Source organism: Sceloporus occidentalis, unplaced genomic scaffold (genome assembly GCF_023333645.1).
Source record: "Sceloporus occidentalis isolate IW3139 unplaced genomic scaffold, rSceOcc1.0.p SCAF_7, whole genome shotgun sequence".
NCBI lineage: Eukaryota > Metazoa > Chordata > Lepidosauria > Squamata > Phrynosomatidae > Sceloporus > Sceloporus occidentalis.
Window position 1 is genome coordinate 46,313,731 of NW_028316987.1, and position 15,580 is coordinate 46,329,310.

The window sequence follows — 15,580 nt, forward strand, 5'->3', positions numbered from 1 at the left end:
CGGGTTATGGCAACCCTAGACCTACCTGATAGGGAGTTTATCCATCTAGCATGAGGTCTTCCTTTCTTTCTGCTTCCCTCCACCTTTCCTAGCATTATTGTATTTTCTAATGAGTCATGCATTCTCATGATGTGTCGTACTAGGTGTCTTTATCCCAAACTCAGGATTCAAACGGATGCCTCAAAGTGCTAGTTGAGTTTTTAGCCAGCTTCATTCTTCTCATGCCTTCCCCACAATGGAAGGCAACAGAGTATGGTAGTGACTAAGCTGCAGCCTTGGGGCTTTGGATCATTCCCTTTCCTGCTTGTTCTCTCTTCTGAGCTGGGTGTGGGTTCAGGGATGGACTTGCAAAGGAGGACCTCACCTAAACTTGGCCTGTTGGCCAGAGAGTCCAAATCTCTGCATTTAATAATCCTGCCTTTCTCCTGGTATAGGGACTCAAGGCAGCTAATTTTTTTTTAAAGTACAAGTTAAAATCAACACAAAGTATTAAAATGTAAATACAAAGTTTAAAAAACAATTAAACAGTTTTTAAAAGTTAATAACTTTGCACATTAAAACTCTACACAAAACTCTATACACACCTTGCACAACATTTGAAGTCCAACTCTTGTCAGTTTGAGAAAGCCTGGTGTCATAACAATGTATTTATAAAGAATGTTTTTATCTGCTGCTGAAAGGAGATCAGGAATGGGGCTATCCTGGCCTCTCTAGGGAGTTCCAGAAGCTGGGAGCAGCCACTGAGAAGGCCCTTTCTTTTGTTTCCACCAAAGGAGCCTGTGAGAGAGAAGAAGCTCCCCTGATGATCTCAGAGCTCTAGTGGGCTCAAGAATGGGGTCAGAAAATCTCTCTAGAGTAGTTTTTTTTAACTACATCCATGTTGATAATTTCTACATTTAATAAAATGCAACATAAATCCAGTAAGTTGCTGGCTGCTTTATAAAACAACACGTGAAGCTGTCGGCTGATTAAAGAATGTCTCACTAACTGCCTTTAAATGATTTAAATAAATTTAAATAAATATGCATATTACACAAACATGCATGCAGTTGCCTTTTTTTAGATATTTCAAAATAAGCAGAAGAGAAGTTATAGCCTACTAACTACTACACATTCTTTGAAGGAAAGGAGACCTTATTATATTTTTTTACTCTATATGTCAATATTGAAAATATGCTCTCTAAAGGTACCAAATAACCTTTTCCAAACATACAGTTTAATAATTATAACAACAGATTTAGAGAGAACTGGGGAGTAATGTTTACAAGTAACAACGCCTGCAGCTCATGGCTTTTGGGAGATAATGCCATTGGCCTAAATCCAACTGTTGTCCCAGCTAGAGGAAACCCACTGAATTAATGGAAACTTGGCAAGTCAACATTTACATTCCCATGATCCAACAGGGCCATTCTAGTTGGGACCAGAGTTGGACTTAGCCATAACTGGGGGTGGGGAATAAGTAATGTTTACTTATTTTTTATTAGCTGGGATGCAAAAGTGCTTTGGAGGACATTTTCAGTGGATTTCTTCCTCCTCCAAATTATTCAGATTTTCTATTGTCTTTTTAAAATAAGCCAAAAGAATATTACAGAAGTTACTAAACAACACTCCTTATAAAGTTGATAACAAGTTACTTGAGGGTGGCATCACCATGATTAACTGAATGAATACTTCTAAAAAGTCCTTTTCCAAGCTCTGGATTCAGACAGGCAGAGCAAGTCTGAAGTTAACATGATTATGAGCTGGAGTGGAGAAGATACATACTTAACATAAGTGAGGCTTGGACATTCTTCAATGAGTCTTGCCACGTATTTGGCTCCAACATCAGTAATTTGGTTGTTATACAATCTTGAAGAAGAAAAGAGAATCAGTGAAAACAGGTTTATACATTTTCCAGTTTCTGAACAAACTGAACAGGCTTATTTTTTTATCAAATATATAGATCCTCTTTTTATTCCACTGAAAACTATTTGGAACAAAACTCTGTTTACTTTGCACAAGAGAGGTGAGCAAGTACAGGGATCAAATTTCATCTGTGCCTTCAGAACACACCAGGGACTACTTGCCTGCTATACTTTAAATTTGTCACACATTCCCATAAAGAACTGGGAGTGTGGGGGAGCATGCACCTTGTTTTAAAGCACTGCTATGTTTCTGTGATGTTCCTGTGAGTGTGCTTTTAAACAAGGTATGTATCTACCCACACATTGTTTACCACAGCTGTAGATAAACCTAATAAACATACTTCCAAGTTCTATGCAAGTTAAATATGCAGCTCTCTATGACAACATTTTTCTATAATTCATTAACTCCAACTCAGTGAAGGAGCTCTGCACATGAAGGAATTTTCTCAGTACATCACACACTAGATTGGGAAGTTATATAGCAGTTCTGCATCAGAGTAAGGATTTAGCTTGTAAGCACTCTACAGCTTTGAATGGGATACACATGGCAATCCCTCTCCCCATTCTTCAAAAAATAACCTTTTACTTATACGCAATCCATTTATTTACGCAGAGATGGACTGGGGCAAAGGAAAGGCAAAAACAAAACAAAAAATTTTCCAAAGGGCTGTGATCCTATATTGACCTGGGGATAAGCCCTGCTAAATTCAGGGAGCCTCACTTCTGTGTAGACACAAATAAGATTATGTTGATAAATCTGGAAGGTAATGATGAGTGTTGTAAATGGACAAAATATATTCTCTGATCTGATAACAGGCAGACATTTACATTCCATGGTTTGGGTGTTGTAATGCCCTCTTGCAGAAAACCCTCTGATGCCTTCTACAAATCTGAAGGGCATCAGACTGAAAAGGGACTGCATCAGACTACCAAAGCCATGAAACACAAGAAGTTGTTTTATATCAGGCCAGACAATATATTGCATCCATTTCAGTACTGTCTGTTTTTATTGGTCACTGTGAGTTCTCGTTCTTCACCTGCATCTTGCTCTTCTTTGTCCTTCTGAATCTGGACATACCAGGAAATGACCTGGAAAATGTCTGCATGCAAACCACACGTTCAGCCACTGAACAATGGTTGCAAGGAGTGCAGCAACACTTTTCTTTAAGTCAATTTCAGGCTCCTTAACGCTGGCAGACAGAAAAGATTTTGACTGTCAACACTCCAGCAGTCACCATTCATACTAGGAGAAAAGTGGAGAACTAAGAGCCTGGGACCAAATCTAGTCCTCCTGGGTCTCAATCTGGCTTCAAAAGGCCATATTCTTCATGGCCATCATGGGGAGGTTTCCTATCTTTTCAAATGAAACACCTCTCTTAAAGTTCAGTTGCTGGCTGTAAAAGCTCTCACACTTTTGCCTTTGTCCTCATCCATCACTACAGCACAACAGGTACTGTATGTCAATAATTTGTTCCTTTGCCTGAAAGAGGTTTCCTGTCCTTGTTCTATCAAATCCTCTCTCCACACTAGGAAAGAAGAAAAGTCTTATTTGTAGATCAACAGGCATACATAAAATTTGCATTGTGAATATGTAGTTAAGTGGCTCCATCAGCCTGTCGCAAAGTGGGCATCTACTCATTTGCCATGTTCAACCCATCCACATTCAGTAGCTTTGCAAGGGTACACTGCATGTGAAATGAATAGCAGATGCTGAAGCTATTTGGCAGTTGGCACATATCAAAGTCAATTCTCATTTACAACACTCCCTTTGGTCAAGAGAATTGATCTGATCTTTCATTCAGTGGTTATAACTCATACATACCCCAAATAAGTCACAATTTTGTATTTGGACAATTCTTCATAAAGTACTCTTATTCCTTGATCTGTTACTTGGTTAACGCTCACCCTAAAGAACAAAACAGAGACATGAGGGAAACCAGATGGCTTCTTGGTATATACATTCGAAGAAGGTGATCCCTTTTAACAGGAACTGATGTATTTTCTTTAGATTTCTTTGTGATACTGTTGTTTAGTGTTTGGAAGATAAGCCAACAAAATGGACTCTTGTCCTCCTCCACACACTTTTTAAATATATATATATAACAGCTAAGAAGGTAAATCTGGGCAATACAGTATATAAAACTATATCTAGGATAATTCTATAGGTTAAAAACCCCACAAATAAGAAGATAGCCTTCATATTTCCACAGATTATTTTTAATCAGCGTTTCTGAGCTGTGGAAAGGAATTCTTGTGTGGATATAGCCTTAGAAAGTTTTTAAATGAATAAAATGACACATAATCTGAGATTCTAGCTCTATGATTCTATGATTCTGTTCTGTGCAAGTGTCACACAAGTGTTAGGATGTGCTACTTCTTTCAGAATTCAGCAGCATCCTGAGAACTTTAGTTTTGGTGTAATACAAAAAAAAGGAAAAAATCTTTCTTGTTCTCAAGGCAGTAAAGACAGGCTAACATGTGTGGAACAGCCACTGAAATCTCAATGAAAGTAGCAGTTGGACTCAGCTGTATTTTCACTTATCAGAGGTTGGGACGTTAGTGCCCTATATAGCACGTTCTCCAAAAAAAAGAGAGAAAATGTATTTTTACAGAAATCAGCTTTACTTGGCATATACTCTAGGCTGAATACAGGATGTTGTTGCTTTTCAAGTGCAGAGTACTCAAAGCCCTATTTACAATCATAAAAGTCAGGTTATATAGTAGCCCAATTCACATTTAATCATGCCACTACAAAAAAAACAACAAAACAGTACTGTCTTGAAGCAGGAAAAAACAATGCATTTGTGCATTGTCTCCTAGCTTAAGAAGCCCACTCCAGTTTGCTGAAGCACAGTTTCCAATGATGATCAAACTGTGGCTTGCAAACCAGGATCATGATTGATGCCTTAAACTATTGTTTTTCAGTTTTTGATGTTTCAGGAAACTATGACTTCATAAATCAGGAAATCTCCCCTCAAGGCAGGCACACAAGAGGAGGAGGAAAAGAGAAGAGGAGGGAGCACTCACGTTCTCTCCTGTTTTAACAAAGCACAGTAGACTGCCTGCATAAAAGCAAAGTCCAAAATCCTAGAGCTTACCGCAGTATTGTCAGCTTCCTAAAACAAGGAAGAAGCTGCTTTATTCCATAATCATTGATGTTGTTGTTGTCCAAGTCAAGGGCCAGGTGCTTCTGGAAATGATGCAGGACAAAGGAGATAGCTGTGCAGTCAGCAGAATAGGCATTGCAGTAGGTCAGCTTGAGGTAGTTGGCCCGCATGTTCTTGACAATCCCTTTGCCAACCTTTTCACTCTGAGTTTCGTAGATGCACCTCAGCATCCACACAAAATTAGGCCTGACTTGAAGCTGCTTATAGTCTTTCAGCCTTGCTCGTGTGAGTCCCATGACATGGAACTTCATGCTTTCTGAGAAATAAGCAAGAAGCACCCTCCTTTTCTTTTTAATGCAGGCTGATGGTACCAGATGTCTCATCAGTTTGTGCTTTGCCTTGGAAAGCAAGCCACAAAGGAAGAGGTTGGTGAAATGAAAGTGCTCATTGTTCCGGAAAGGATCCTCTCCTGTCGAACGATAATTTTTCAACCAGGTGATTGGAAAGCAATTGGATAGAGAAGTGTCAAGAGTAGAACATTCTGCAAAGAAATGCAGCAACTCCTTTGCGCCCACTTTCTTCTCCATGACCAGGAACAAAGCTGTAAAAAAGGATTGCAAGGTCATGTGTAGGAATTCATAAGAAGATTGATCACTGCAGCTTCCATAGTCAGGAATTGCCCTAAGGAAACCCAAATGTAAGTCCTGCTCAGAGAGGTCGATGAGAACTTCATCTTGTTCAAAGACAAAGAAAGACTTCTGCATTCCCCTGTGTGCTATTTTACTCAGAGAAAACAAAATGTTTTTGTTGGTCCTGTATGTCTCCACTTGGCTCCTTGTGTTTTTCTTCAGCAAATTTGTTTTCTGAGTCCGGTTCAAGTGGACCTCAGTCATGAGCAAGAAAATGTCTGTTAAGGTGACTGTGATGTCTCGGAGCTCATGGCTATCAAATGTGGAGTGAAAATGGTCAAAACATTTGAAAATAATCCAGCAAAATAAAGGCACTGAGCATAAACTGCAGAGATTTGGGTTTGCTTCCAGCTGGTTGAGAACCAAGGTCTGACATCTTTCATCTTTGAAGAACATTCTGGTATACTCTTTCAAGTTGCTGGTGGAAAACCCTCGGAGATACACCTTCTTCCTGATAATGTTTTTGTCAATCTCAGTTCCTGTTCTTGCTGTCAGGACTTTTCTGGAACCCTTCAGAAGCTTCCCAGTGAGAAGACCCACTAGCAGAGCAAGTGGGTGGATGGATTCACTGGGTGAACAGATCTCAGGAACGCTGTTGAGATCAAAGTCAGAATGGATCTCGTCAAAGCCATCAAAGGTAAACAGAACTGTGTGAGGGAATTTCACAATAAAGTCAAAGACCTCTTCTGGATCCTGGTCAGGAAAACAATTGTATTTAAATAAAAGGTCTTTCAAGCAAATAGCTTCATCTTGCTTAAAACAGCTGAATGTCCGGCACCGAAAATGGAAAAAGAATTTAGCCCCAATGTTGAATTCACCCTTGGACCAGAGGTTTTGCATCTTTTGCAACAACATGGATTTCCCAATCCCGGCATCCCCAAATATGAGGATGGTCTCCCCATCTTCATTAATTAGGCCAACACTGTCACTAACCAGGTCTTCCAGGACATTCACATCACCAAGTTTCTCATTGTTGTGTTTGATAAACTCCATAATACTGGCAGAATAAGTTTCTTCAAGCAACATGTCCTCCTTTTGGGCATATGACAAAATAAACTTTGTATTTCGACCCAATTCATCTTTAAGTTTCTGATGGTACCTGCTGACTAAGATAAAAATTGGTATTAATACATGAAATTCTAATGTGAAATTAGAGTGCAGCCATCAAGCATGGTTTGGTGGTCAGAATGTTCACTGGGACATGGATAATCTAGGATTAAATCCCTCTTGAGTCAAGAAACTCACTAGATGATCTTAGGCCAGTGAAACTTTCTCAGCCTGAGCTACCCTCACAGGGATGTTTGTGAGAATAAATTGGGGAAAAAGAAAATTATGTATACCAGTTTGAGCTCACTGAAGGAAAGACAGGATATCAACTTAACTAAACAACAACAACAACAATATTGTAGGGAAGATAGCATAAAGACTACAAAGGGACTACTGCACATATCATAAAATTAATACAGAATTAATAGCTGTTACCCAAGGGAGCCTTAGACTTGTGTTTCTCAATCAGAAATATTATTTTTGTTCTTCAGAGAAATTTCAAAGTACATCAAGTTATTTCATGTGAGCCTTCTGTTCAAAGAAACCCAAACACTTTTTAAAAAAATGGAAATCATTTGGTATGTCTATAGTAAATCTTTAGATCTCATACAGTGGCTGCAATCCAGCATCTCCTCAGTGTAGCATAATGATTCATGTGTGGATCTACACTAGGCTGAGTCATACACCCGTTGTGCAGTTTACTTAACAGCACCAGTAGTCGCCCCACACAGGCATTCCCTGCTCTGTAGTAGCAAGGAAAATCACAATCTGGTAACTTCCCTACAGCCAGAAGAAAATTATGACATCAGCACTGAGACTGCCGGAGGATCATAGGCTTTTCAGACTGTAGGGAACAGGGGCTTCGGATGATGCGGCGGGAGGAAGGAAATACAGTATCAACACCCACAGTGCCTGAAAAAGGACTTCTGCAAAGATAAGGAAAACTCAAGTGTGCCGATGTCCCTAGCCATGTGTTTCACACACACAGATTGCAATATGTAATAATCTGACCCACACATGTTCATGATTCAGCAAAGCTGACATAAGTTATAGCTCTTCAATATGTGGTTTCATTGGCAGGAATTTAAATGTGACTAGAACTATCACACTTTATAACCCACACCAGCGAAACATCCTAATTTCACTAGAATCTGAAATTATATGGAATTGCCCTAAGAATAGAGCAGGTACAATAATAACATATGTTGCAAATTGCAGACAATTCATTTATATCTTTCATCACAGCACTGTCCGTTTAGTGAAGCCTTTTGCAACTTGGTGCTCTCCCAATATTTTGGATTTGTAGTTCAGCCAGACTGAAAAACAATAAAAAATGCAGACATTTGCAGTCCAAACATCTTGAGAGCACTACATTAGGAAAGACTGTTCTACTGTTAGGTGAGCTTTTCCCCCTATGTTTTTAGATACAGAAAATCAGTGTGCATCTGTTTCTATGTCATTGGTTGTTTTAAAAACACATTTTTACACACACACACACAGCCCACACACGTAACTGTTTTACTGTTTACCTGTGACTACAGAAAAAAACTCAAACACCAATGATATATAAAAAATAACATATTTGGATATCATAAATGATGGCACTGTATTTAGGTATCCATAGATAAATGGTGTGTGTACATATCACTTTTCTTCTTGTGATATCCAGCCTCCTGAAAACCATAGGCTATGCCAGTTCAGGTGTTCCGGGAGTTATAGTCCAATAAACTAACTTTTCCAAGCTCTGGATATGTTGTGAGGATAGTTAATGGGTCATTTCTCCTGGAAACTGTTTTTCATTAACATTAAAGGAAGGAAAAAAGAATAACAGAATTTCAAAGATGAACTTTCTACCTGGGTCAGTATTTTCCACAGGTTTATTACTAATGACCTCTGAAGGATGAAATCCAATCTCTTCCAGCCATGGATGCAGCTCATAGTAAGCATCAGCGACTTGCTGCAGGACATAGATGCAATATTCTGCAACTTCTTCTCCTTTGCTCTGGGCTAGATCCAAAATTTTACGAACCTAGAAAATGTCACATAAAATGTCACAGATAGACTGAGGCTGTGAAAGATTTAATACACAGAATACTCTCCTGTTTTGTGTAAAACATTTGTTATTTCTCCTTAGTTGGTGAGATGATTAAACTAGGCTGTACTGCATGCATAATTTTATACAGTGGGCCCTCCACATTCACTAGGGCTAGGGGTAAATTCCTCCGTGAATGTGGAAAACCTGCAAATAAAAAAACACTATTCTTTTTACCTGAGAGAACATCTCTCTAGGAAACTCCAGGCCCTCCACAGCAACTCTATAGTCAACATCTGCCAGAAGTTGATCACAGAATCATGCTAGAGGATCAACAAATGCCTAGAGAAGTATTTTCTCTAGGAACCGCTAGATTCTCCAGCACAATCCTATGATCAACTTCTGGTAGAGTTGCACTGGAGGACCTAGAGATTCCTAGAGAGAACATAGTAATAGAAACCACAAATATTCAAATCCACAAAAGTCAAATCTACGAATGTATGTGTGTGTGTGGGGGGGGGGGCAATTGTATATATTTTAAACCAAATCTTCCCTTACCTGCCCTTTCCCCTTTAAGCCAAATAGGCCCAAACGTTGTAATCTTCCCTCATAGGAGAACTGTTCCAGCCCCTGACCATTTTGGTTGTATTTGGCTGGTAACCAAATGAACATGATGTTTAAGTGTGCCCTCATTAAATGTTACCCCAGACAAGTGACATGGAGTGGTGCTCAGGAAGTCTTTGAATACCCCCTTTCCACCCCTTTCTTATGTTTCTGGTATGAAGGTGGAAAGTGTGATGAAAAGGGCTGATGGCCCTCACCTCCAGTTGTGGCTTCAGCGGTCTTTACAGCCCACACTGTTAGTGTGATCATGTGGATGTCTGAGATGAAGAAATCTTGTGTACCACTACACATAGAAGCCTCCCTGGTTTATGGAATCATAGTTGTGTGGGGTAGAGATCACCTCTGCATGAAGGCCAACATGAGACGACTTCCATGCCTCAAGATGTCCACACAAATGCAGACAGCAGCAATGGGAAAAGTTGTCAGGTATGGGGCTACAAATATTTAGCTTCTTGCTATACAGTACATTTTATTTTTCAAAACAGGTAATGCATGAAGGAGTTCTACAATACAAGCATGGTTTAAGACACTTATGTTCAGCAACAAGGTACTAGTGTGGTATACTGGCTAGAGTGCTGGACTAAGTAAGACATGGGAGGTCCAAGTACCCAATGAACCTTGAAATTTAGCATGTGAACTTAATCCTGCCAGCCTGATATAACACATTAATTGTTTTGAGGACAATAAACTGGGTAGGCAAAAGCCATGTATATTGCTTTACACTAAGTGGAGAAAAGGTAGAAGGAATGAATGGATGAATAAATAAATAAGATTAAGCTGCCACAGAAATTCAATGAAGCCACTGTTGATTGGCTCAACAAGCCACTGTTCATTTTGTAGCTTTTTGACCAGCAGTTAAAGAATACAAATACATTTCCACAAAAACAATAAAAGTCATTCAGATTCTGAAGAATCTGTACCTGGCCTAAAGAATTCCTCTGTGCACCAATTTCTTGACTGAAAACACGGAAGACTGAAATTCTGAATGCTGCTTAACTGGTTCATCAAGAAGATCTATCAAAGACTGCTCAAAACTAACAATTATTAACTGGGAAAACAGTATAAAAAGGACATATTTCAACCTGTGAAAGAACTAATCCACAAGGCCAGTTCTCTGCAGACAGTTATCTACAAAAATAAGGCTTCCCAGTCATTGTTTAGAGATTACACACCACATACACGTATATGCATATGTACAATAAACATGCTGTTATATTGTGTCATCAAGTCAGCTTCGATTTAAGGCAACCACATGAGTCAGAGACCTCCAAGACACCATATTACAGTATTAACAGCCTTGCCAGGGTATTGCAAAGTCGGGCCTATGGCTTCCTTGACTGACTCTATCCATTTCCAAGGCCTTCCAGTTTTCCTACTGCTTTGTTAAAAATTATCATAGTTTTTAATAAGTCATGTTGTTTCATGATACCTCCAAAGTACAATAACCTCCATTTAGTCATTTTTGTCTTCCAGTAAGAGTTTGTATTGATTTTGCTTTTGAGCCCATTTATATGCCTTTTTGCTGGTCTATAGTATCCATAGAACTCTACTCAAACACTACATTTCAAATGAGTTGATTCTCCACCACCACCCCGTCAGCTTTCTTCATAGTTTATCTTTCACATTCAAACAAAGAAATCAACAGTAGTATGATAGATGAGCCTGACTTTTGTATTCAGTGATATGACGTGACACTTCAGGATCTTATTTAGTTTCTTTATAACTGCTCTTCCAGGTCTCAGTCTTTCCCCCCCCCGATTTCTTCATACCATTTTAGTTAATAACTGAGACAAAAATGAGAAAATCTTCAATAATTTTGCTATCTTGATCATCTGCTTTAAAATCATTTAAAATTTATGTGGCCAATATTTTTGTTTTCTTAATATTCAGCTGTAACTTTGCTTTTGCTTTCTTCGGCGCTGGACAGACGGGCCCTATGGGGCGCCGTCGTTATGTGCGAGGGGCGGCGCTTCCAGACGCGATGCGACTCGCCCCTCACATGTGATGAGGGTGTCAAAATGGCAGTGCCCTGTATATACGGGCACCGCCATTTTGACGTGTCCGCATGTCCCAGTGCCTATGTGACGCCGCAAGTGCGCCATTGGCGCCTTGTGGCGTCACAAAGACACCACAAGAACCCGCTTTTGGGGGGTTCTTTTTGCTCCGTGACCGAGCTGCGCGGTTTGTCTGCTGCGACTCCCTCGCGGAGCAAACCAGGGCGGTGGGAGACCTCCCTTTTTGGGCAGTCTATATCCTGCCTTCCTTAACTTTCATCAGTAGTAGTCCAAAGTTATTATTTTCTGCTAGTGATATGGTGTTATCGCCCTTGTTCTTGGTTGTGCCTTCAAGTCATTTCCGACTTAGGCAAACCTAAGGCAACTCTTTTGGCAAGATTTGTTCAGAAGGGGTTTACCTTTGCCTGAAGCTGAAAGCATGTGACTTGCCCAAGATCATGCAGTGGGTTTCATGGCCAGTGAGGAATCAAATCCTGATCTCAAGAGTCTCAGGGCCAAAACAGATGGCCCTGAAGAAGTGGCTTCAAACTGCTCCAGAAAAAGCTGGATCGGGGCTGCAGCAACTGCACACCACAGCCCCGATCCAGCTATTTGCCAGCTCAAAAAGAAGCTGCAAAATGCGGCTCCTTTTTGAGCTGGCAAAAAGGCACCCTTTCAGCCACCACAACAGCTTTGCGGCGCTCTTGCAGCATGCAGCATATAAATGCTGCACTGCCAAAGCACCACAACACTGCCTGCCATTTGGGTGGGTGGGTGACATGATGATGGCTTGGCAGTGTATTCAGGGCATGCACCATCTAAATGCCACGCACCCCCACACAGCAAACCAGCACTTACTGCCAGTCTGTTTGGGACCATAGTGCAACACTCAAACCACTATGCCACACTGGCTCCCTATCTCCCTGTCTTAAATTAATATTTCCTCCTCCAGTTTTTCTCCCCTCCTTCCTAATTCTCTTTTCTACACAATATGTTCTGCATATAAGTTAAACAGACAGAGAAATTATTACAGTTCCTCCATACAGGTGATACAGGACTCTTTTACGCTACACAACTGTAGAATTCTGATAGCACTTGCCAAGGCTTCATCCTATGGAATTCAAGGATCCATAGTTTTGTGCAGAATTTCAAATTATCTGCCTGAAAGCAGAATGCTTTGTGAACTACCAATCCCAGGACTCTGTAGGATGCAGAAATGGGAGGTAAAGGGGTATAAAACCAAAAAAGTATTATGTAATGTGAAAGAGATCACAGTGATTTGCCTATGGTCACCATGTGAATTCAGTGCTGTAGCAGGATTTGAACAAAACACTCAATACCACGCTACACTGTTATAGCACTATTATTCCACTTTTATTGCTACAGCTGCCTCCTGTGAAATCCTTGGATTTGCAGTTTAGGGAAGGGCATTCAAAATTCTCAGCTAGAGAGCTCTTAGGCCTTACTAAACTACAAATCCCAGAATGCCACAGAAGGCAGCCAGAGCAGTAAAAGTGGAATAATAGTGCTGTAACAGTAGTTTGGTATTGTACAGATCTCATTAACTCACCATGTTTTCACAGCACACTTTTGAGAGCAGGTGTGAAGACAAAAAGAGAAGGAAATACCTTGTCAGCTTGGGTTGGATATTGTGCAGCAATCTCTGCATCTTCGATTGAGAAATACTCATTCTTGAGCAAATTGTCAATCAAACATTGGGTATTACGAACTTTGCCAACTAACAGTTCCCTGTGTACTTTCAGCAGGTTAACAAAGGATGGTGGACAGACTGTTGTAGCTGTTTGGTGTATAATTTCTGCATCACCACCAGGCTGATCTTCCATTGCAATGATTGTAAGAGGCTGCACCTTCTAAATTCATGTTTGAGTCGCTGCAGATGTGTAGAAGAAGGGTCACATCAGATGCTGGTTTTGAGCAAACTTTAGCTTCAGTCTGTTAGATCTGTGAAGGAAATAGTAAGCAACACCCATTAAAACATGTTTCTTTAAACTAGCATCCTCCAAGTATGTTGAACCATCACTCCTGTCATCTACAGCCAGGCTGGAGGAAGCTACATTAAAGGCAGTACAGCAAGCTAAAAGCACTTTCAAGTATGTCAAGGCCACATCTACTCAGCTGCAAGCATTTTTGCAACTGTTAGACAATGCTTCAAATGTATCCTTGTAGATAGTGCAGTAAAGGTATTTTGGCTGCTCCTTCATTAGCAAAAACCTTGGGGTCAGGCCATTTTGCAAAACTGAAAGATGTTGAAACACTGACCATTGTCATGTGTGTGATAACCTGGCTATAATATATAATAGTCACTAGGAACTGCTGGTGTCAGAGTATGTACTATAAGGAAACAACAGAGAGAGCAATACACTTACTCCTTATTAAAACTACTTATTAAAACAGTAATTCGAGGATGGTTCTTCCAAACACTGATGAAACCAATCTTCATTTTCCATTGTTATTAATATGTTTTATGAGAAAAGAAACTCTAGTAGAGAAGACATCAGATTCCACAGATGTATACAATGTCTGCAGATATTGAAGCCATCAGAAAAAATGGTTTTCCCCTTAGAAAAAACCAGAAATTTTGAGACAATTTGAAAAAAACAACCCTGCAATATTAGAATCCTTTACAGATTGCAAGTTACTTTAGGATCTCTGAAAAAATCAAGGGGAGGGAGCTGTGGAGACAGTTTGAAAGAGGGTTACTACCAGTGTCAATACACTTGTTGCATGTTTGCCTCTGGCTGTTTCATTCATTCCTGTTTGTAATTCCAGTTATGCATTTATAATAACATATTACTTAATTAAATAAAAAAACATGGGTTTTTATTCAGTGAGGCTTTATTTTTTGTTTTTAGTTTGTATTCGTTTGTATGAGAACTTGTTTGTGTTTTACTATTCCAACTCACTGTGCCTTAGGTCCCAGTATTCAAAGCAGGGCAGGATATATAAGGTAAGAAATGCTGTTTGGACTGGGCTTATATAGGGATTATTGACAGTGCCACATTGTTGTTTATAAATTGTATTTCTGGCTGTGACCATAACTTATGTCAGTGGCAATGATATACAATAATTATGGTACAAATGGTGGGTGGCCAGATAGCAGCGGGATGCAATTATATTGTTCCTCAGCTGTAACCTCCATGCACCACCAACTTTGTAGCCTTGATATGTCCCCACATCACCCCAACTAAAATGTGACAGCAATGTTCACAGGAGGGAGCAAAAGAGATTTAAAAAAAAAACCAACCTCAGCAATTCAAAATTTTAAAAAGTGAGATGTAAGAAAGTAGGATCCTCAACAAACAGACATATAGACAAGGTATGTGCTTATATCTGAAAGTTACCCAAAGTCATCCTCTGAGGCTAGAGATACATTCCAGCACAAAACACTAGTTAATGTCCTTAATATGAAACTGATAAACGTGTAGAGTAGTATCAGTGCAATATCCTTAAACAGCAATGTGACAGCATGAAGCTCATTTAGCTACAATATAAGCTTCGTTCTAGATTTACAGTTTAATGATTTGAAAATTAGTATTTCAGAGAAACAAATCATACGCTTTGGATAACTTTACTTATTCATAAATTAGATCTAAATCATGTTTCCTTAGCATATATTGAGAACTTCAATTTGTCGCTGCTCTTTAAAAAAATTGGTTGCTATAGATTCAAAAGTTGGAAAAAGATGTAGCAGCTTGTCATTAAGATTTCTGTTTTTACAGTTGTAATTTCTAAGGCAATTAGAGAAGCGCTCTGACATTTCTATAAAGCAGAAATATTGATACTTAAAGATTAAAGCATAGGAGAATTATGAAGGTCATTTTACAAGCATTAACGATTAATTCCAGCCAGAATATTGTATGATACCTTCTCAATGTGACATTTTATTTGATAGGAAGTTAACAAAAATAATATTCAAGGTAGAGGCAGTAATAACTGCAACAAAATGTTCTTGTGTAGATGATTCCTCTTCACTGCCAGCCAGGGCCTCTTCCATGATGAATTGCCCAGGAGTTCCCTCCAGTTTGCATTCTATGGCCACTAAGTATGCTCAGTCTTATTGAGCTACTGTATTCTGCTACCCTCATAAGGATCCCCTCCATAAAGATTTTTTGTACTACTGCAAACCTTGGGGTTATTCCAGTTCAGCTGATTGTTCCAAAAT

At 39.6% G+C, this 15,580-nt stretch overlaps 1 protein-coding gene across 6 annotated transcripts in view; it reads right to left on the reverse strand.

Moving 5' to 3' along the window:
- Window positions 1-15,580, reverse strand: part of NOD1 (nucleotide binding oligomerization domain containing 1) — a 50,950-nt gene that overhangs the window by 22,783 nt on the left and 12,587 nt on the right. For 5 of the 6 annotated variants that reach the window (XM_089532840.1, XM_089532838.1, XM_089532841.1 and 2 more), the window contains 5 exons: window positions 13,026-13,359; window positions 8,602-8,776; window positions 5,003-6,806; window positions 3,727-3,810; window positions 1,765-1,848 (listed from right to left, as the gene is read on the reverse strand). In XM_089532840.1, coding sequence (XP_089388966.1) covers window positions 1,765-1,848; window positions 3,727-3,810; window positions 5,003-6,806; window positions 8,602-8,776; window positions 13,026-13,241 — 2,363 coding nt within the window. In that variant the 5' untranslated portion in view covers window positions 13,242-13,359. Of the gene's footprint in view, window positions 1-1,764; window positions 1,849-3,726; window positions 3,811-5,002; window positions 6,807-8,601; window positions 8,777-13,025; window positions 13,360-15,580 lie in introns of those variants that run through there. The other variant, XM_089532843.1, reaches the window with a different exon arrangement.